At 30.0% G+C, this 24,819-nt stretch overlaps 1 protein-coding gene across 13 annotated transcripts in view; it reads right to left on the bottom strand.

Annotated features, from left to right (window-relative positions):
- Positions 1-24,819, bottom strand: part of LOC111417827 (still life) — a 159,711-nt gene that overhangs the window by 112,100 nt on the left and 22,792 nt on the right. The window contains exon 1 of one of the 13 annotated variants that reach the window (XM_071196983.1): positions 14,816-16,440. The exons of 11 other annotated variants lie outside the window; for them this stretch is intronic. In XM_071196983.1, the coding sequence (XP_071053084.1) occupies positions 14,816-15,328 (513 nt within the window). In that variant the 5' untranslated portion in view covers positions 15,329-16,440. Of the gene's footprint in view, positions 1-14,815; positions 16,441-24,819 lie in introns of those variants that run through there. One more of the 13 variants, XM_071196986.1, reaches the window with a different exon arrangement.

Raw genomic sequence — 24,819 nt, 5'->3', positions numbered from 1 at the left:
CATCCATTTTAAAGCAAATTTAATTAGTATTTGATGAGCTGGAAATGATTTATTTATTTCCACAAACTTAGACACAACAATTTTTCTAATAGAACTCCACATCCACTTATGATAAGTTATGTTACCTAATTTGAAAAGATCATATCTTAAAAAGTAGTTGAAATATCAATATGGTTTAAAATGCATTTTATAGTAAATTTAAACCAGTCTCAATGCACCAAAAATAATTCGTTTGTTTCTATAAATCTCGGTGATACAATCCTTTTAATTTAACTCTGCAGTTGTTGAGATTAATTTGATAAAAATGCAATTTACAACGTCGTATCTCAGGAACAAATTGAGATATCATCATGAAATAAAAACCAAATTAAAGCAAATTTAATTAGTGTTTTGTGAGTTGAAAATTATTTTTTTTTTATTAGAAATTTCGGTGTTATGATTTTTTGAATACATCTCTACAGATCTACATATTACGAAGGGTTAATTTAAAAACACCTAACTTGACAAAATGATATCTGAAAAGGTAAATGAGATATTAAGATGAAATAAAAACAGTTTTATAGCAAATTTAATCTAGTTTTAACATAACAAAAATAATTCCTTTGTTTCTATTAATCTCGATGATACAACTCTTTTAATTTAACTCTGCAGTTGTTGAAGTTAAGTTGATAAAATTATAATTTAAAATAGCGTATCTAAATAATGAAATGAGATATCATCATGTAATATCATCCGTTTTAAAGCAAATTTAATTAGTATTTGATGAGGTGGAAATGATTTATTTATTTCCACAAACTTAGACACAACAATTTTTCTAATAGAACTCCACATCCACTTATGATAAGTTATGTTACCTAATTTGAAAAGATCATATCTTAAAAAGTAGTTGAAATATCAATATGGTTTAAAATGCATTTTATAGTAAATTTAAACCAGTCTCAATACACCAAAAATAATTCGTTTGTTTCTATAAATCTCGGTGATACAATCCTTTTAATTTAACTATGCAGTTGTTGGGATTAATTTGATAAAAATGCAATTTACAACGTCGTATCTCAGGAACAAATTGAGATATCATCATGAAATAAAAACCAAATTAAAGCAAATTTAATTAGTATTTTGCGAGTTGAAAATATTTTTTTTATTTTTAGAAATTTCGGTGTTATGATTTTTTGAGTACATCTCTGCAGATCTACATATTACGACGGGTTAATTTAAAAACACCTAACTTGACAAAATGATATCTGAAAAGGTAAATGAGATATTAAGATGAAATAAAAACGGTTTTATAGCAAATTTAATCTAGTTTTAACATAACAAAAATAATTCCTTTGTTTCTATTAATCTCGATGATACAACTCTTTTAATTTAACTCTGCGTTGTTGAGATTAAGTTGATAAAATTATAATTTAAAATAGCGTATCTAAATAATGAAATGAGATATCATCATGTAATATCATCCGCTTTAAAGCAAATTTAATTAGTATTTAATGAGTTGGAAATCATTTATTTATTTCCACAAACTTAGACACAACAATTTTTTTAATAGAACTCCACATCCACTTATGATAAGTTAAGTTACCTAATTTGAAAAGATTATATCTTAAAAAGTAGTTGAGATATCAATATGGTTTAAAAAACATTTTATAGTAAATTTAAACCAGTCTCAATGCACCAAAAATAATTCGTTTGTTTCTATAAATCTCGGTGATACAATCCTTTTAATTTAACTCTGCAGTTGTTGAGATTAATTTGATAAAAATGCAATTTACAACGTCGTATCTCAGGAACAAATTGAGATATCATCATGAAATAAAAACCAAATGAAAGCAAATTTAATTAGTGTTTTGCGAGTTGAAAATTATTGTTTTATTTTTATAAATTTCGGTGTTATGAATTTTTGAAAACATCTCTGCAGATCTACATATTACGACGGGTTAATTTAAAAACACCTAACTTGACAAAATGATATCTGAAATGGTAAATGAGATATTAAGATGAAATAAAAGCAGTTTTGTAGCAAATTTAATCTAGTTTTAACATAACAAAAATAATTCCTTTGTTTCTATTAATCTCGATGATACAACTCTTTTAATTTAACTCTGCAGTTGTTGAAATTTAGTTACTTAATTTGAAAAGATAATATCTTAAAAAGTAGTTGTGATATCAATATGGTTTAAAAACCATTTTATAGTAAATTTAAACCAGTCTCAATACACCAAAAATAATTCGTTTGTTTCTATAAATCTCGGTGATACAATTCTTTTAATTTAACTCTGCAGTTGTTGAGGTTAATTTGATAAAAATGCAATTTACAACATCGTATCTCAGGAACAAATTGAGATATCATCATGAAATAAAAACCAAATGAAAGCAAATTTAATTAGTGTTTTGCGAGTTGAAAATTATTTTTTTATTATTAGACATTTCGGTGTTATGATTTTTTGAATACATCTCTACAGATCTACATATTATGACGGGTTAATTTAAAAACACCTAACTTTAAAAAATGTTATCTGAAAAGGTAATTGAGATAATAAGATGAAATAAAAACAGTTTTGTAGCAAATTTAATCTAGTTTTAACATAACAAAAATAATTCCTTTGTCTCTATTAATCTTGATGATACAACTCTTTTAATTTAACTCTGCAGTTGTTGAAATTTAGTTACTTAATTTGAAAAGATAATATCTTAAAAAGTAGTTGTGATATCAATATGGTTTAAAAACCATTTTATAGTAAATTTAAACCAGTCTCAATACACCAAAAATAATTCGTTTGTTTCTATAAATCTCAGTGATACAATTCTTTTAATTTAACTCTGCAGTTGTTGATTAATTTGATAAAAATGCAATTTACAACGTCGTATCTCAGGAACAAATTGAGATATCATCATGAAATAAAAACCAAATGAAAGCAAATTTAATTAGTGTTTTGCGAGCTGAAAATAAATTTTTTATTATTAGAAATTTCGGTGTTATGATTTTTTGAATACATCTCTGCAGATCTACATATTACGACGGGTTAATTTTAAAACATCTAACTTGACAAAATAATATCTGAAAAGGTAAATGAGATATTAAGATGAAATAAAAACAGTTTTATAGCAAATTTAATCTAGTTTTAACATAACAAAAATAATTCCTTTGTCTCTATTAATCTCGATGATACAACTCTTTTAATTTAACTCTGCAGTTGTTGAAATTTAGTTGATAAAATTATAATTTAAAATAGCGTATCTAAATAATGAAATGAGATATCATCATGTAATATCATCCGCTTTAAAGCAAATTTAATTAGTATTTAATGAGTTGGAAATCATTTATTTATTTCCACAAACTTGGACATAATAATTTTTTTAATAGATCTCCACATACACTTCTAATAAGTTAAGTTACTTAATTTGAAAAGATCATGTCTTAAAAAGTAGTTGAGATATCAATATGGTTTAAAAAACATTTTATAGTAAATTTAAACCAGTCTCAATACACCAAAAATAGTTCGTTTGTTTCTATAAATCTCGATGATACAATTCTTTTAATTTAACTCTGCAGTTGTTGAAATTAATTTGATAAAAATGCAATTTACAACGTCGTATCTCAGGAACAAATTGAGATATCATCATGAAATAAAAACCAAATTAAAGCAAATTTAATTAGTGTTTTGCGAGTTGAAAATTATTTTTTTATTATTAGAAATTTCGGTGTTATGATTTTTTGAATACATCTCTGCAGATCTACATATTACGACGGGTTAATTTTAAAACATCTAACTTGACAAAATAATATCTGAAAAGGTAAATGAGATATTAAGATGAAATAAAAACAGTTTTATAGCAAATTTAATCTAGTTTTAACATAACAAAAATAATTCCTTTGTTTCTATTAATCTCGATGATACAACTCTTTTAATTTAACTCTGCAGTTGTTGAAATTTAGTTGATAAAATTATAATTTAAAATAGCGTATCTAAATAATGAAATGAGATATCATCATGTAATATCATCCGCTTTAAAGCAAATTTAATTAGTATTTAATGAGTTGGAAATCATTTATTTATTTCCACAAACTTGAACATAACAATTTTTTTAATAGATCTCCACATACACTTCTAATAAGTTAAGTTACTTAATTTGAAAAGATGATATCCTAAAAAGTAGTTGTGATATCAATATGGTTTAAAAAACATTTTATAGTAAATTTAAACCAGTCTCAATACACCAAAAATAATTCGTTTGTTTCTATAAATCTCGGTGATACAATCCTTTTAATTTAACTCTGCAGTTGTTGAGGTTAATTTGATAAAAACGCAATTTACAACGTCGTATCTCAGGAACAAATTGAGATATCATTATGAAATAAAAACCATTTTAAAGCATTTATAGTTGATATTAAAGGAGTTAAAAATAATTTATTTGCTTCTACAAAATCTTCAATAATGCAGTTTATTAACAACCAACGTCAATTTTAAATTTGCGGTTTTTAAATATTTCAGTTCATTGGGGAAATATAAAATTTGGTATAACTGAAGCGCAAGTGTTTATCTATAAACTGGAAATGTTTCATTTCTTAAATTCTGATCGTTTTAGAGAAATTTTTTTCTTTAATCCCATTTTCAACATACGCCAAGTTACATTAATTTCAATTACTTCGAGTAAGTGGAAGTAGCCTTTTTACAGAGTACATACAAACCAGTGCTTTGAATTGGGATAATTTAATCAAAATATTATATATATAAGCTTTTACAATCGTAATAATCGTTGATATATAGAAATTCAATCAAATTGTGTAAAAGGAAGTGCTTTTGAACTTTATTCTAAACATAGATTATATCTATCAATGAACCTTATACAGAGTGTTACCGTGACATAATTTTAATTCCTAATTTTACCTTGTAAACTTAGGAAAATGTGCATTGTACCCACTTTAACCATAGTACATTTTCGAGTGTAAAAATATATAAATGAATAAATAAGGATGTTATTAATTTACGAAGTGCGATTTGATTCCGAATCTGGCAGAAATTAAGCACCTATCTTTTTAAAAGAAAACTTAATAAAATGGAAACCACGCATTCAGACATGTAATAAAGTTAAAAGGTGATATCTAAGATATACAATTTTCTCATATACCCAAACTGGAGTTAATATGACCACCGCATTATGGTCATATTAATTATATTGGAAACTGAATGGAGTGAATGTTTGTGAAGGTTTGTTGCAATTTCATAAGCAGAGGTCCAGAAATTTATCTATATGCTATTAATCTATAGAACAAAGCTTTTTACAGATTCTTTTATAGAAATTTTCAGGTTTTTCCGTTTCGATAAGAAAATTGTCTGGTATCAACGTTTGGAAGTAGATAAATTCGCCTTGATATCTGAGGTATGGAATAAATTCATTGATAATTGTTATAAAATGAACCAGTAATAAAACTGTTTTAAATCTGACATCGACAATAAGTACACCATAGGACCTCGAAAGATTTCCTACAATTTGTTGCAAATATATCTGATAATTCTCGTATAGATTTTTTCAAAATTTCGTATTATTTTTGATTTATGACCATTTCTTCTTTAATAATTCTTTCCTGGAAATTTTAATAATATTATCTTATAGTTTTTATATCATATCATAAACTAGAATCTTTAAGCTACAATTTAATATACATATCATATCATGATTCTTAAAAATACAGACGATATGATTGTTTGAAAATTTCATGTTACTAATGATTTATTGATTTAACCATTTGTTCTTTAATAATTTTTTCATTAAAATTTCAATAATATTATCTTATAGTTTTTATATCATACCATAAACTAGAATCTTTAAGCTACAATTTAACATACATATTATATCAAGATTCTTAAAAATACAATCGATATGATTTCTTGAAAATTTCGTATTATGTTTGACTTATAAATTTGACAATTTCTTCTTTAATAACTTTTTCCTGAAAATTTTAGTAATATTATCTTATAGTTTTTATATCATATCATAAACTAAAATCTTTAAGTTACAATTTAACATACATATCATATCATTATTCTTAAAAATACAATCGATATGATTTTTTGAAAATTTCGTAGTATTTTTGATTTATAAATTTGACCATTTCTTCTTTAATAATTTTTTCATCAAAATTTCAATAATATCATCTTATAGATTTTATATAATATCATAAACTAGAATCTTTAAGCTACAATTTAACATACATATCATATCATGATTCTTAAAAATACAGTCGATATGATGTTTTGAACATTTTATATTATCATTGATTTATAAATTTGACACTATTTTCTTTAACAATTTTTTTTTTGGAAATTTTAATAATATCATCTTATAGTTTTTATATCATAACATAAACAACAATCTTTAAGCTACAATTTAACATACAAATCATATCATGATTCCTAAAAATACAATCGATATGATTTTTTGAAAATTTCGTATTATTTTGATTTATAAATTTGACCATTTCTTCTTTAATAATTTTTTCATCAAAATTTCAATAATATCGTCTTATAGTTTTTATATCATATCATAAACTAGAATCTTTAAGCTTCAACTTAACGAACATATCATATCATGATCCTTAAAAATACGGTCGATATGATATTTTGAAAATTTTATATTATCAATGATTTATAAATTTGACAGTTTATTCTTTAATAATTTTTTTCAGAAAATTTTAATAATATCATCTTATAGTTTTTATATCATATCACAAACTACAATCTTTAAGCTACAATTTAACATACAAATCATATCATGATTCTTAAAAATACAATCGATATGATTTTTTGAAAATTTCGTATTATTTTGATTTCTAAATTTGACCATTTCTTCTTTAATAATTTTTTCATCAAAATTTCAATAATATCGTCTTATAGTTTTTATATCATATCATAAACTAGAATCTTTAAGCTTCAACTTAACGAACATATCATATCATGATCCTTAAAAATACGGTCGATATGATATTTTGAAAATTTTATATTATCAATGATTTATAAATTTGACAGTTTTTTCTTTAATGATTTTTTTCTGGAATTTTTAATAATATCATGCCATAGTTTTTATATTGTATCATAAACAACAATCTTTAAGCTATAATTTAACTTACATATCATATCATAATTCTTAAAAATACAATCGATATGATTTTTGAAAATTTCGTATTATTTTTGATTTATAAATTTGACCATTTCTTCTTTAATAATTTTTTCATCAAAATTTCAATAATATCGTCTTATAGTTTTTATATCATATCATAAACTAGAATCTTTAAGCTTCAACTTAACGAACATATCATATCATGATCCTTAAAAATACGGTCGATATGATGTTTTGAAAATTTTATATTATCAATGATTTATAAACTTGACAGTTTATTCTTTAATAATTTTTTTCTGGAAATTTTAATAATATCATGTTATAGTTTTTATATCATATCACAAACTACAATCTTTAAACTACAATTTAACTTACATATCATATCATAATTCTTAAAAATACAATCGATATAATTTTTTGAAAATTTCGTATTATATTTGATTTATAAATTTGACCTTTTCTTCTTTAATAATTTTTTCATAAAAATTTCAATAATATCATCTTATAATTTTTATATCATATCATAAACTAGAATCTTTAAGCTACAATTTAACATACATATCACATCATGATTCTTAAAAATACAGTCGATATGATGTTTTGAAAATTTTATATTATCAATGATTTATAGATTTGACAGTTTTTTCTTTAATAATTTTTTTCTGGAAATCGAGAAGCCTAAAACGAAAGGTGGCTGATAGCTGCATACTGCCAGTAGCTACATTGACTTGAAACCTCGACAAGAAAAACTGCAGAATAACTTAGTGTAATCTAAAGAGCGATGCAACAAGCAACTCCAGGAGTTACTCAGAGAGACAAGATTCGAAATAGCGACATTCGCAGAAGAATACAAATGACAGATGTTATGAGTGAAACTTATTAGCGACACTTAAGTGGCAATGGGACTGTGGCAAGAGAAAGCACAGAAAAATGGACACAAACAATAACTGTTTGGAAATCACGAAAAACTAGAAGAGGTGCAGCAAAACCGCAAACAAGGTGGATCGATGATGTGAAAGGTGTGGCGGGGAAAGAATGGATAAGAACAGCAAAAAACAAATAAATGGAGAGATTTGGAAGAGGCCTATGTCCAGTAGTTGATGAATACAGGATGAGGAAGAAGTAGAAGAAGAATATATTTGTCTTAATATGTATTTTTTGATGTAGCTGAATTAAACACAGCAATACAAATTTATAACACAAGATTAAAAAAAAGAAATAAAAAGAATCATTAATTGCCTTTTACTTTGTAAAAAATTAGCTAACGAATATAAGAAAAATGATAAAGGAAGACTGAATTTTTCTACTAAAAGCCTGTCTATAACAAAGAAGTATTTACTTTATCTTTTGTTCCTGTTCACCCCAATATCATTAGAGAGCCCCCATCTAATAAGCCAAACATTTCTTTCTTAACTGTATCGACGTCTTTTCATTCATCAACTTTATTGACACTCAATTGTAAAAACTTAACGATTTTAGTTCATACAAAAAAATTTTTCCTTATAACTAAAAAACTAAAAGTAAATTTAACGTCAGTGCTTAAAAGAACGATATTTTAATTACAATTTTTGTATTCAAGATGAAATGCTGTTATGAAAAGATCTTTTGACACAGTCGCCTCAACGAAGATATTAACAAGAAAGACTATTCCAAAAATTTCCATCGAAAATCCTTAGAAGCATCAGTCTCTGAAAAGCACCCCGCAAATATGTTTACGGCATCGCCCTTTGAGCACAAAACTTCGTCCGAGTGGTAACGAGACCCCGACGATGATGTCGAAAGGGTGCTGCTCCTGGTTCATTCCCCTTGCTTGTGGAACTGGGCACCGAATAAAGGGGGAAACATGAACGATCTTCCCCGGGGGTTGGCAGCTCCCGTTACGTCTCGTACGGGGGTATACCACCACGGTTAATTCCACCACGAAAACAACTTTGATCCCCCGGGATTTGTAAGGAACTAACCCTCCCCAAAATATAGTAGACTAGGAGATCGGTGGCGTCGAGACGACGAGACAAAAAAGACTTACTAAAGGATGTTTTTGGAAAAAAGTTTTATTAGGTTGGGTTTGCGTGCCGTAAAATTGACCAGGTCGGAAAAATGCTTGAGTTGGAGGTCTATTAAAAAGGGAGAATGCGTTTTTTCTTAGTAGAATCCGAAGAATTCAATCTAAATTCCGGGTGTGTCCAGCTGATGGAGGTTCAGAGTGATTTGTTGGCGTAATGAAAACTAATATCGATTCTAGGTTGGAAAAGTCTGTTAAAAGCAACCTCCACTTTTAATTCAATCAATTAAGACCTATTTGTTTTAATCAACGTTTCAAACTTTACCTTTCATTTTATAAATGACAAGTTAATTATTAAAAAAAAGTTGTGTAGCTTTTTGTAACTAATTCTGGCCGAAAGCTTTTTTTAAAACCACAATTTAAAGAGAATAAACCCCCGATCCTTTTCATCGATAACAGCTGTGAATTCCGCAATCCCACGACATAATTCCGTTAAGCTTCGCGGCGGACAATATCGATCCCCTTCGGTTTATAAAACTTCCAATTCGCCAAGCCTAATTACCACAGAACTGGTTCGAACGCGAACGCCGCCGTTTATAATGCGACGCGATAATTGCGAATTTCAGGGCAATTCCCGTCGACGTGACGCCCGTGAAATGGCGTCGGATCTTGTACGCGCATCCGACGCCCTATATTGCTAAAATTACCAAAACCCGACGTTCTCCGTGGCATCGTCAACTTTAACCACAGCTTTAACGAGTCCTGGATGTAGTTACGACCCGATTTATGGTTTGTCATCTGGCCGCTTTGGACAATTTATTTACACAGAATCTCATTAAAATAGTTATAAAATTCATCAAATCCACACAACAAAGAATATACACAAAAAAGTAATCAAAAATTAAGTTCAGATTAAATATAATGAACAGTAATTTGAGGTTGATTAATGAAAATTTGTTTTTATGTTCATTTGTTTTACTAATTTGACACTTCTAAGTCACGATCTGCTTCAGGAAATTAAACTACGAATTCGACAAACGTCGCATTGTTAGTCGAGAAATAGCAAATCACTTTAACAGGTGCCAATTCACCATCATACGCTGCTGTCAGACATGTATTGTGGGGTCAGAAGGTGTTGTACCACCTTCTTTGACTTATGACAACAAGAGACCGATTCTAAATCGATGGAAATGAAGGCCTTTATGTAACCCTTCAAACAGTTTACCGCAGAACGAGAGCTTTCGGCTTGAAATCCTATTCATCAAAACTTATCGACTCAACATCGTCAGTAATGTTTGGAGTGGGGTTGGTTGTGATTAAGAACCTAGAGTTACATAGGGTTGTGTTTAATTATGAGACAAGATTTGAGGGTCACACGAAGACATGGATCATCGCAATATTAAATTTTTTGTCGAAGCGTGTGAAGCTCGTCCGAATAATGCAGGACATTCTATGCACCGATTTGTATAGGATAAAATCTTGCCATGATTACCCAATCCCGTATCTTTCGCATGCTTGGGACTTAACAGCTTGTTGCATCCTCCGCAGACGCAGCATAAATTACAGGTTGCTTGGGACACAATTTTTGCTCAAGACGAGTCGATCATCTGCGAGAATCAATGTTATGAAGAATGTGGGAGTGGATCAACCATTTTCATTAAAATTGTATTCAATGTCTACATTTCTAGTTTGATCAAAAATTCATAACCCTTCTTTGTCTTAGGATTTCCATGTTACCGAGTATAAATAATACTAGCAGATTTCACGAAATGTTTTGACGTTTTGAATTTTCAAAGATTTAACTTCGTGAGCTAATTTAAGAACAAATATGTTTATGAAATCCTAGAAACTTATACTTACATAATAACACATGCGTTATGCAAACTATGAAAAAAGATGATTATAAAATTGAACCATATAATATTTTGAATAATAAACGATTTGGAAGCAGTACATTGTATAACAGTGACGGATGATGCTATATGTTAGAGGTGGAACGGATATCCGGTATTTTTTTAAATCCTACCGGATACCGGATAGTTACCAAATATCCCGCTTTGGCCGGATATTAAAAACCTATTACTTAGTACTCCACCATTTACAAGAATTAGTATCTCTTTAAGGTGTTGGACACTGCAAATAAAAATCAAGTTCAACCCCAATAAGACTTTTTTCATTGAATACAACTTTATTTATATCAAGTTTGTCTTTGGCAACCTCAATGTAACAATCCCAATACGATATATAAAATCTCTTGTTGCAGTTTCGTCCAGTTCGCTTGTAATTCATCATCACATTTATTACTAATAGAACTGTCGCTGTTATCACTTTCGATTATTAATTAAAGTATCCTCTTCTTAATGCAAAAAGCCGTTTTGAAAAATCACTTTCAATTCTTAAGAAATAAATTTTTGAAATAATCGACAATTTTTTCGAATTTTGCAATTTTCTCCGATTAAGTTTAAAAATTCATATAAAATCCATTTCTTGGAATATAAGAATGAAAATTCCCCAAAGTGTTAATAAAAGTGTTCTCTTTCCAATGAACCAACACGTTTTGAAAAATAACTTTTAGTTTTTGAGAAAACAATATTTGAAGTTTTGATAAAATTTTCGATGTTGCAATTTTCATCGAGAAATTTTCAAAATTCGCTAAAAAATTTATTTCTTGAGGGATCCATGTGGAAATATCACCAATTATCAATTAAAGTATCCTCTTTTTAATGCAAAAAGCCGTTTTGAAAAATCACTTGCAGTTCTTAAGAAATAAATTTTTGAAATAATCGACAATTTTTTCCAATTTTGCAATTTTCGCCGATTAAGTTTTAAAAATTCGTATAAAATCCATTTCTTGGAATATAAGGATGAAAATTCCCCAATGTGTTAATAAAAGTGTTCTCTTTCCAATGAACCAACACGTTTTGAAAAATAACTTTTAGTTTTTGAGAAAACAATATTGGAAGTTTTGATAAAATTTTCGATGTTGCAATTTTCATCGAGAAATTTTCAAAATTCGCTAAAAAATTTATTTCTTGAGGGATCCTTGTGGAAATATCACCAATTATCAATTAAAGTATCCTCTTTTTAATGCAAAAAGCCGTTTTGAAACATCACTTTTAGTTCTTGAGAAATAAATTTTTGAAATAATCGACAATTTTTTCCCATTTTGCAATTTTCGCCGATTAAGTTTTAAAAATTCGTATAAAATCCATTTCTTGGAATATAAGAATGAAAATTCCCCAAAGTGTTAATAAAAGTGTTCTCTTTCCAATGAACCAACACGATTTGAAAAATTACTTTTAGTTTTTGAGAAAACAATATTGGAAATTTTGATAAAATTTTCGATGTTGCAATTTTCATCGAGAAATTTTAAAAATTCGCTAAAAAATTTATTTCTTGAAGGATCCTTGTGGAAATATCACCAATTATCAATTAAAGTATCCTCTTTTTAATGCAACAAGCCGTTTTGAAACATCACTTTTACTTCTTGAGAAATAAATTTTTGAAATAATCGACAATTTTTTACAATTTTGCAATTTTCGCCGATTAAGTTTTAAAAATTCGTATAAAATCCATTTCTTGGAATATGAGTATGAAATTTTTCCAAAATGTTAATAAGAGTGTTCTCTTTCCAATGAACCAACACGTTTTGAAAAATAACTTTTAGTTTTTGAGAAAACAATATTTGAAGTTTTGATAAAATTTTCGATGTTGCAATTTTCATCGATAACTTTCAAAATTTGCTATAAAATTCATTTCTTGAAGGATCCTTATGGAAATATCGCCAATTATTAATTAAAGTATCCTCTTTTTAGAGTTGCTTCGTTAGTTAAATTAGCATCAAAAAGTTCATTTTGTATTTTGGATCCAAATAAGTTGACATATCAGTTTTCTTATTAATTTCATTTTTATTCAAATATCGCAATAATTTGGCAATCACATCAGAAATGTACCAGAAATTATAACCATTCTTACCCAAAGAAACTGAAAATGGTCTTCCTTAAAATAATCTTCAAAGGAATCATCGAATATTTCATCAAATTATCAATAAAATTATCTTATATGTTCTGGCAGTAATTCGATTTTAGTGGCGATAGAACATATTTCTTCCAATCTAAGGTATTATATCATTTCATCTAAGAATCCAATTAGATATTAGTATATGACCAGATTAGGAATGCTGTACGAGAAGAACTAGATATTCAGGATGTTATTAGATTCACAAGATCAAGAGGAAGATACAGGAACGACCATGTCGGTAGAATTGAGGCTGATATGGGCGAAATGGAAACAAAAATTTGCTGGAAGACCATGTAAGAAATTGCATGAAAGATATAGTACGGGTTCATAATATCGTACAAAATAGAAAATCTGTTTTAATTTCAAACTTCCATCAAGTTGATTTACAAAAATGACACTGGTTTTATGCTGTTTAATAACATGTTTTTCACGTTCAATGCCATGATATCAATCCTAAACTGAACGACATTATTTGTCAGTGATATGACATCTAATTGTTTAGCGTGCTCTACCTGTAAGAGCATCTTTGATCTTTTCCTACAGATAATAATAACACAAGTTTACAAATTGTGATAAACTTTTGGACCCGGCCAGATGAGAACGATTCTCAACGTAACTTGATGTGCTGAATCCAAATTTGCAATCCGTTTGCTATTGGTTGTGGATTTTGAGTTTTTTAAATTGATTTAAACTCACACTCTGCTAAAAAGTATAGCTGAATTTGGAAAAAACGGTGATAGTTTTATAGAATGTTCACTTGGTGAAAAAGAGTAATGAAAAGTACTCTTTCAATGTCAATGCTATGGAGAGCATCAAAAAATCATGTAGATGATTGCTGCTATTGCTTGATGAAATCATCAGTAATGTAAGAAAACTAGAACTATACAAATATCATGATATATCATCAGTTCCAAGCCAGTTTCACGTACGAGTAGTGATCCATTGCCAGTTTGTCCATGTGTAAGTGAACAGTGATAGTACCATTTAATAACGCAAAATGAACTGAGTGATTTGATCCGAAAGGCAGAGTTGCTTTCATCACGGTTGCAGGAGTGGAAATATCTTGACAGTAGAACAGGAGTCGCTGTATATAGGAAAATAAATAAAACGCTTCAACAATTCTTCAAGAAAGAAAGTAACATGTGTTTCTACGATGACATCAACGACTTATTTGATGCTATGAATACAGCGTTTGATCGAAAGGAGGCGTTTGGTTCATCGATGGTTCAAAATATAGTCTAAAGGTTGCTCTGCTACATATTGGAAATAAAAAACGGTCCATTCCAGTTGTTCAAACAGTACAAACTAAGAAATGCTACGACACAATTCGTACAATTTTGGTTAAGATCAAATACAATGAGCAATATTAATAGAAATTTGAAAAATCTAAACTTTGCAGCTTTCAATAGAAATATTTTTTTCTATTTTTAACATTATTCACTTTTATATTAAGTTATTTAATTTGAACTGCAAGAATTTGTACTGTTTAAAGGTAACGTTTCAAATCATACTATTAATCAATCCAATATGTTTAATGAGATTCATTAATTAGTTAAGCATTATGTAGAAACAGAATTTCGTGGATTATCATAGTTTGCCATAACATGTTGACATCATTTGGAACATTTCATATAAATAAATTTCGATTTATGACTAAAATTAAAATAACAATACCTTTCTTAAAAATAATTCATTGCATCCATCTGGATCTGGATTTCCTTTCCAATGTATGTGTCGATATCTTAAGTTACCCAAAAACCTAGTGCCATCTAATTTTGAAACGTCCAAAACTAATCTTCGAATATCTAATCTTTTAATTTTAGCGAGTTGTTTTTTGTATCGTTTCCGCTGTAAAGTTTTTTCATCGGTCTCGCTGACCTCTCCTTGCGACGTTAAACCTTCCTCGGCAACCCAAGCGCTAAGAACGCTCTCGATAAAACTGAAAAGTTGCTGAACGTTCGGTTCGAGTTTGTGATAACCCATGTGAGACTGTAGGTTTGCGTTTGTGCACACTTGTAGCAACAAGTTGTCGCCGAAGTGGACCGTCTTGTGTCTACGTCGTTTGGACATTAAAGAGGTCTTCTCCGTTGTACTAGTGGTACTCGTTCCGTTATTGTTGTGGACCGAGTGTCTGTTGCACTTTGAGTTGGACTCGACCATCGCTTCAGTTGTATTCGAGGAACGCATATAAGAAAAAAGGCACTTGGCTCGGATTTACAATAAATTTTTAATATTTTTGATTAATTTAGAACGTAAACTTTAAACTACACTTTTTATTAGCAATTTTTTTTATAGAAATAACGAGAAGCGGCGCTTTTTTTTTGGTTTTTTTTTTAATATCACAGCAAGAAGAAAATCATTTAAATTTTTATTTATTTTTTAATTCTGAAAAAATTAATTAAATTTAATTTTTATTTTAATATATTTTTTATAACTTGATTTTTGGGATTTATTAAAATGTTTCCTATTGTTTTTGAAGTTGAATTGTTTCGATGTCGCGACAATACGAGTTTGTAGAAAATGATTTAACCGAAATGTTTTACGGATAAAGTCCGGTGTGGAATAAAGGATCCGGGGGAAAATAAATTACAAGACTACTATATCAGAGAGTGGGCGTTGAACGTAAATAATCTTTCCTGAAAACATTGTGACAGCATGAAACAAAATGTTCGTTTCGAAATTAAATCCGAACAAATTTAATTTTAAATAAGGAAGTTTCGAAAATAAATTTCAAATTCTAAACAAAGAAATTTCTTTAACGCAAAATATAGAGTAACAACGTTAACAGTATTGTAAACACGTCCTTCCCAGTAAATTGAAGTGTCAAGAAACAGAACCTGCCCTCAATATTGTCTATGTTGAAACACCTAGAACGTTGGACGTATTCAATTCCGAGATATAAGCTTTTCCCGTTCCTTAGAATAAAAATCCTCGTCTAAACAAATCGGGACGTGTATCCTCGAAAATAGATTAAATTACATATTCAATCTCAAAAAAAATCCTCATCGCAAATGAGAAATCTTATTTTAAAGAAATACCTTTCCCTTTAAATCACCATTAAAATCAACTTTTTAATTCATTACATTATTTTAACTTTATCCATTTAAAATTTATTTTATTTAAACCGTATAATTATCATAAATTTTCAATTTTAAAGTTTACTCATTTAATTTATAATTATTCGCGTTTATTTTTATCATCTACAATTTTTTTTTAAAATTTTAAATAATCATAAGAACCGCCGCCGGACCGTCTTTCGCATTAGAACGCGAACTCGCGAAAGCCGCTGCTTTTAAACCGAAACTTAGACGGAGCTTTCACGTCCCGACCGCGCCGCCCATGACGTCAAACTGAAAAGCTCTGGCAGAGAGAGCTTTTCGCCGCGGTGCAAGCGGCGCCACCGCGCGCCACTCTGCCGTACCAACAACGAAACGACATCGATCTGACGTATGTTGGCATAGTTGCACGTAAGCTTCGGACTTTTTTGAACATACTATAGATGATTTTTCATGTTTTCTTTTTGTACTGTCGAGATATTTTTCTCGTTAAGTTGTGCTAGTACAGTTGATAACAATCTGATTTGTATTGAAGATGTACTTTTATCGATATGGTACTAAAACCTAATAAAAGTCATAAAAGTTCCGTTTTGAAAATATCGTAATTAATGTTTTTGTTACCAAAAATATAAAATAAATTTGGTTTGCGTTTCTGATTATAAAGATTTAAAACACTTTCCATAAATAAGAACTGAACTCGCAGGGTACTAATTAAGCAAATAAACTAATCGTATTAAAGAAACAAATAATACTTAATCTTTCGTAATATTTATTACGTCTGGTTTAGAATATACCAGTTAATTTAATCTGATAAATTCACCTATTTTACAACCTTTGACAGATATAGTTTGTTTAGCGGCATCTATTAGCGGAAATAGAATAGTAGACTACAACTTATTTAATTGTTATAAATGGACCCCTGGAATGCAACAAAGAAGAATAGCTTGTTAGATAATAAGGATTATGCTCTCTGTGGTCTAGTATGACCAATTTTTATAAAATAATAAAATTATAATGTAATTTTATAAAGGGTCATTTTTTATTGAACTCTTGTCTTGTTGTTATTTTACATATTGTAATAAAATCCCTGTTTCCGAAAAAACAGAAAAGACTAATTAAATTTAAGATCTTTAATATTATAGATTAGGCTAAATAGTTACGTTTTGTTATAATTTTCGTTTAGATTTAAATAAAATTAGGGCGATGTGCAAGAAAGAAATAATTCCTTAAATATCCATGACCTTCAAATTTGACCTTGTCATTTACATTTTGACAGGTATTAATTTTGGCGACTTTTCAGACGATTTTAGATTCTAAAAACATGCAAAATCGATAGATTATATCGATTCACCCCATAGGCCGCAATTTCATCCATTTCTGTATCATTTTATATACTTAAATTCCAATTTTTTATTTCAACATTAAATTACGACTTTTTCAAAGGAAATTGACACCCGAAAGCGAGTATATCTAAAAAAACGAAAAATTTGCTACAAAATTACAGAATCTTAATCAAATTTAAAGTTTATTAATAAATTCGAATATTTTTAAAATTGACAGTTATTTTCTTTAAAAAAATTAATTATTTTGGCTAACCTGTGTAATTTATAATTCCCGCTACTTAATCAACCAATCGGAGAGCCCACATTCAAACTGAGACGATCAAATTCGGATATCCAAGAAGCCTTTGTCCAAAAAGGGTATATAAGGCCGCGCAAATTGACAACGGAGGGAGTTCAAATTTGACTAGAGCCAAGCGTTGTCGAATCTACGTCAAATTAACCTTAAATTTTCTATTTTTTTTTGACAACTCAATTTTTTTTATCAAGCAAAAGTAAGCAAGCGTTTCTGAATTATCTTCGAAGAAATCGAAACCATACCTGAGTTCGAGTCCAATCTTCCATCCTATTCCCGAAGGACCCGAGAATCCTAAACATCTAACACCGAAGAATACCCTGTTGTTCCCTCAAGATCAAGGATAGCCAGCCATTTTTAACTGACATGTCACACCTCCAGAAAGAAACAAGATAAGTGAACATATGTATTTCCTTTTATCGGTAATATTTTGAATACTGGTAAAAGTTACCAGTTCACTGGGGATGAAACTGTGATTTAGAAGTCTTCCCAAGATTGTTATTGCAATACGAATTTATGAGCAACCTCAATTTCAATAATATTTTGAATGAATTTTGTACAGAATCTTTTTAAAATTGTCAAAATTGGCAAAATTATAATAATAATAATATGTAATAAAACGTAATAACATATAGTCAGTGGAATTAGCATATGCCTCGCAAATAAACCTTAGATCATCATGTCAATAGGATTCTGCCAAAACCGTAAAAGAAGCAAAATCAAAAACTTTGCTGAAAAATAGAAACTTATGCTGAAGTAAACTCATAAGTTTTGCTTAACTATACGAAAGGCACCAAATAAATCATAGACAAACAAACAATTTGAAACATCGTGGGGAAAATAACAGATGTTATGTATGTGGACCAATATTTAATTGAAAATAAAAGAAGTGTGTGGTATTGAGGAACAAATTAAAGAAGTTCTTTAACCTTTCTTAACAGAAATTTAATAAATACCGTTGTTTGTATTATAGTATAACATTTACACTGATAGATGAAAGAGAGTATATTTAGTACTAAATCAGAGTAATGTTGTTTCTTCAGGTTCAAAGCTTTATCAAAACTACTAAATAAAAAGAGGCAAGCATGAAGCAAAAGGAATTCCGATTACAACTAGGATTTATTGTAAATCGTCCATCCAAACCAAGAACTAAAAAAGTTCCGGAACTTTGCTTTTTACAATTTCGAATAATAAAATAAAGTAACAATTAGTAACCTCAAAAACTTTTGACCGCTTCAAATATATTTTGAAACGATGTGCTATATTGACCAGCTTTTGTGGACTTTATCATACTGTGCAAAAAGATCAAAGAGGTTGGCACAATCAAAAGGAGAAGAAAGAAAAAAATTAACAGAAGAGAGGGGAAGGCCCGAGCAAGAAGATGTCTCAAATATTGGTTAACAACAAATCTAACAGCAAAAACAGCAGAGCTGAGTAAAATATAAAACGTCAAAATAAGGTGTAACAAAAATTGATTGGAAAGCATTGGATTAGGGTAAATTTCTGGATGAAGATAAGACACTACTATGTTTTAGAAATTTTTTCTACAAAAAAATGTTCGGGTTGGGTTGGGTTTGGTTTGATTTATGGTATAGATTTGGTAAGATGGAAAGAGAAGCAAAAAATGAAGATGAAAAAATGGTGATGTACTTAATGGTTACAGCAATAATGGATTTAATTAGCCACCTAGCCATATATGCAAGCTTATCCGCTACTTCTTGATCTATAGTTCTTTCTTGCAGTTGTTTAGGCAGAAAAAATTTTTGACAGCTTCAAATATATTTTGAAACGATGCGCTATATTGACCAGCTTTTGTGGACATTATCATACCGTGCAAAAAGATCAAAGAGGTTGGCACAATCAAAAGGAGAAGGAAGAAAAAAATAAACAGAAGAGAGGGGAAGGCCCGAGCAAGAAGATGTCTCAAATATTAGTTAACAATAAATCTAACAGCAAAAACAGCAGCGCTGAGTAAAATATAAAAAGTCGAAATAAGGTATAACAAAAATTGATTGGAAAGCATTGGATTAGGGCAAATTCCTGGATGAAGATAAGACACTATTAAGTTTTAGAAATCTTTTTCTACAAAAAAATGTTCGAGTTGGGTTGGGTTTGATTTGGTTTAAAGTATAGATTTGGTAAGATGGTTACAGCAATAATGGATTTAATTAGCCACCTAGCCATATATGCAAGCTTATCCGCTACTTCTTAGCCTATAGTTCTTCCATGCAGTTGTTTAGGCAGAAATAATTTTTTGACAGCTTCAAATATATTTTGAAACGATGTGCTATATTGACCAGCTTTTGTAGATTTTGTCATACTGCGCAGAAAGATCAAAGAGGTTGGCACAATCAAAAGGAGAAGAAAGAAAACGATAAACAGAAGAGAGAGGAAGGCCCGAGCAAGAAGATGTCTCAAATATTGGTTAACAACAAATCTAACAGCAAAAACAGCAGAGTTGAGTAAAATATAAACAATCGAAATAAGGTGTAACAAAAATTGATTGGAAAGCGTTGGATTAGGGCAAATTCCTGGATGAAGATAAGATACTATTAAGTTTTAGAAATCATTTTCTACAAAAAAATGTGCGAGTTGGGTTGGGTTTGGTTTGGTTTAAGATATAGATTTGGTAAGATGGAAAGAGAAGCAAAAAATGAAGATGAAAAAATGGCGATGTACTTAATGGTTACAGCAATAATGGATTTAATTAGCCACCTAGCCATATATGCAAGCTTATCCACTACTTCTTGGCCTATAGTTCTTCCATGCAGTTGTTTAGGCAGAAAAAATTTTTGACAGCTTCAAATATATTTTGAAACGATGCGCTATATTGACCAGCTTTTGTGGACTTTATCATACTGTGCAAAAAGATCAAAGAGGTTGGCACAATCAAAAGGAGAAGAAAGACAAAAATAAACAGAAGAGAGGGGAAGGCCCGAGCATGAAGATTATTGGTTAACAACAAATCTAACAGGAAAAACAGCAGAGCTAAGTAAAATATAAAAAAGATAAGACACTACTAAGGTTGGGTTGGGTTTGGTTTAAGGTACAGATTTGGTGAGATGAAAAGAGACACAAAAAATGAAGAGCTACAATGATGATGTACTTAATGGTTAAAGCCATAATGGATTTAATTAGCCACCTAGCCATATCTTATTCATAGTTCTTCCATGCTGTAGTTTAGGCAGAATTGGTTTGTGTTATTTTTACCAACTAATTTCTAACCAAAATTTCATCTTAAAACTATTAATAATAAAGTAGCATCGTATAAAATGTCATTTTCACCAAAAATGATTTAATTCAATTTTACTTTTTTATTTCTTTTCCACTCAAGATAGATTTCTATCATTTATGTTTGATTCAAAATTACACATTTCCTTTTATTTCCATTCTTAAGTAGGTTAAGTGTTCGTAACAAAGTGACACTACAACGAATCGTGCTGAAACGTGATCCTAAGATTCTCCGCTCAACAAGTTTAAGATCTACGAACATCAAAGAAAAGTGAAGATGCAAGACTTTCAAATATATACGATGAAGGTACGTCTGAAGTGGAAGGAGAGAATACTCATACAAGGAGTGCTCCTAAATAGCGGTGAATATAAAAAGCTTGTATTAGATAGTTGAAATAATATTTCATCAATCGGAATGAATCAAATCGTTGTAATAATTGATTTCGATATAATAAAGCATCGAGAAAATAAAATATGCTTTATCCTGTCAGAAAATGTATCGTAATATAAGGACGTTATGATATACATACTTCATACGATGGACGTAATCTAACTTCTACGCTTCGCACATACATACGTTACTCGAGGCCATTTATATAGCTCTAGGCGCTACAGTGAATGGGCTATATTACGAGAGGATATTCAAAAGAGTGATGTTGGAAAGGATGCGTCTCATCGAAACGTTTCATATCAGGGCAATTACAGCGAACGAAATGTGTGGTTTTATGGTCTATTTCCCAGTTTGCGAACAGTATGCATCCTGATTAAGTCCTTCCTTTCCTGTTAACTAGCGCACGTTGGAAAACTCAGTTCTATTCGTTTCCATAATTACGATGGTGTTCTAAATGAGAAACGAATCCAATAAGCAATCAATAACCGCGATTGCCAAAATTTCCGATCGCCATCGTTTGCAGCAACTCGGTCTCTCGGTGTAAGACAGTTTCTCCGCCCGGCGGATAAAGTTCCCATTTGCACTGTTAGATAGTGAGCTAACGACTGTTTTCAGGGGTGGAGGTCGAAATCGGGGGCGGAAGTAATTAAACACGACTGCACTTGCTACCCCCTCGGGGGTGGTTAAACGTCTCGCAGTCCCCGGTCGCGGCGTCTAATTATTTCGGCAAGGGTCATTTGTAATTTAAATTTTTCTAGGGTAATCATGAAATTGAATACAAATTCAAACCGCTAAGTATCGATAAAGTAACAAAATTATGTTGAAACTTTTTAAATTGAAATGTTAATTTCAAGATGCTAAGTTAAACTCCAATTTCTTGCTTGGTATGTATCTCGATTTTCTCTCTGGCCAGTTGCCATCGGAATCTGTCATGCAAATCGTGCGGAATCCAACTACATACCTCAAGACCGAGAGTTTGTTGAACTTGTATTTTAATAGGGCTTCAAAAGTTATGCGGTTTCAATACGTGTTCAACATCTCTACTTAGTTTGATCTAAAACTAAAAGAAAATACGTCAATACCTATCTCAGCGATAAAAGTTTAGTACCACCTGTTACGTAGCTTTCCAAAGCAATAATCAAGTCCACATGAACATTGGACACAGCCGGTGTACCAAGAGAAGTGATATCAAATCCAATTCGGATATTGCAATACCGTGAACTAGTTTCAAAAATTGTCTTTATACGTTTATTGTTTTAGATGTCGAATTTTTCATCGAGTTATAAAAAGTATTATTTGAATTGACAGAAAGAAATTTAGAATTTCTTCATTTTAATCATTAAATTATCGTTTAGGGTATAACGCAAGAATGAAACAAAAAATTTTAAACAAAAGGGGATGACGAAATAATAAAGGAACACGGCTGGGGTGAAAGGTGCCCTTTCTTCGTTTGAAAGCTCACTCAAACGCGGCTTTTAGCGAGAAGGAAGTTGCCTAAGTAATTGGAAGTTATGTCCCTGGAAACTGCAAATAATGAGCAAGCAGTTTCTTTACCGAAAATTTTCTTCCTTATTTAAAGTACATTTTTATCGAACAGAAAAGATTTGATTTTAAAACGTAAATGAGTTACGTTATCGATCGTTGTGTTTGTTTGGAAAAATTTGGTCCGAAACGTTTTATTTGCCTTTTCTGTACCGATGACTTATTGGTGGGAAATGCGCAACTCACAATAAACCGAATGCATCAAGCGTATTTTTGTACAGTGTCGAATATGCAAATGCATCGCAATTATTCACCGATTGACAGTGGGGTTCCCTGAATATTCATTGCTTTCGTTATCTGCAAGGCACGTTCGTAGTGGTCTATGTACTCTAAATTAAACATGTCATTATCCCGAATAACCAGAGGTAAACCAAAACTTCACGCTTCATACATCTCAAAAGCGAATTTTTATTTTTATTTCAATATGAAAAATTAATCTTTCAGTTACAATTTCAACCCTTTTTGTTTCAAAAAACTTTCGCAGAAACTACCCTTGTAAACGCATGCCTTTCGCGTGCCTCTTTCCCAACTTATCTAGTAAACAGATAAAATTTACAGCTTTCCACCTTGAGCAACGCCCCTATAAATTTGTTTGCTTTGCCCCTCGTCTAAAGTTTACGTTATTTTCTCAACGTCGACCAAATTACTTATCGTCTTTAGACACACCTCGTTCATTTTAAAATGGAAGCAACAAATTTCGTTAAAATGAACCAATATTTATCGTTTGACACAAATAAAAGCGAAAATATAAAAGTTGTGACAAGTCAATTTCCTTTTTGACATAAATGATAAATCGATTTAAAAAAAAATGACTTACCGAAAGTTCGGAAATTGAATCAAACTATAATAACAAAAGTTATTATTTAGAGCTCTACAAGGAATAGGAGATATTATAGATTCCTTTTAGACAAATTGAGCAATCTCATCACGATTACTCGAGATTGCGACATGTTTAAGTTAGCTCCATAACTTTGGTATATTGAGCTATACGTGTTTGTTGTAAGCACACAAGTGGGTTTCATAAATTAGATACATGGTTCCTAAAATTGAGCCATGAATTACATTTGTCAGTAAAATCAAACATTCAACAAAAACAAAGTTGTCATTGTAATATGTCTGTTTGCTGTAAGGTTTAGTTATTACAAAATTTGGTTGTAATAATATTAAAGTTAAAACTTCTTACTTGCTTTAATCAATTTATTTTTTCGGTACCGGGTTCGGTGTTACACCATCATCAATGTAGAGTTCCACCCTATATTTATTGCCAAAACTACACAAGAAAGATTTACCAATCAGACCTATTACATCGTACACCTACTGAAAAACTAGCTAAATTTATGCTAACCATCTTTAAAATAGTTGATTTCACACCAACACACTCCATAAATAACACCGAGAAATTTATCAGTAAAACGAAGAACTTAAGTCTAAAAAATAAAATCATACCTATTTGTATAGGTATAGGACATGCTTTATAAAAAACAAACCTTATTACTTGGCGAATAATTTAAGATAAAAAAATATGAGCCATTCCATAGTTTTTGCAACACCCTGTATAAACAAAAATATTTTTAGGTTATGCACCTTCGAGCACCAAGCAACTTTATATACAGGGTGAGTCAGAAAGAATGGGAAATCCGAATACCGGAGATACTAGACACCAAAATATAATGATTTAACGTAACATCTCTTATACAAATGTGAGTGGTTTTCGAGGCATAGGGTGTTGAAAGTTAAATTCTTATTTCGAAATTTCTTGATAATTTTGAAGGTTTTTGTACTATTAACATAAAATTTGGTAGTTTTATGTTTTCGAGCATGAG

This window comes from Onthophagus taurus, chromosome 6, assembly GCF_036711975.1.
Source record: "Onthophagus taurus isolate NC chromosome 6, IU_Otau_3.0, whole genome shotgun sequence".
NCBI classification, from domain to species: Eukaryota; Metazoa; Arthropoda; class Insecta; order Coleoptera; family Scarabaeidae; genus Onthophagus; species Onthophagus taurus.
Note: the sequence above shows the minus strand (reverse complement) of the source record. Positions and strands in the feature narration are given on the sequence as shown.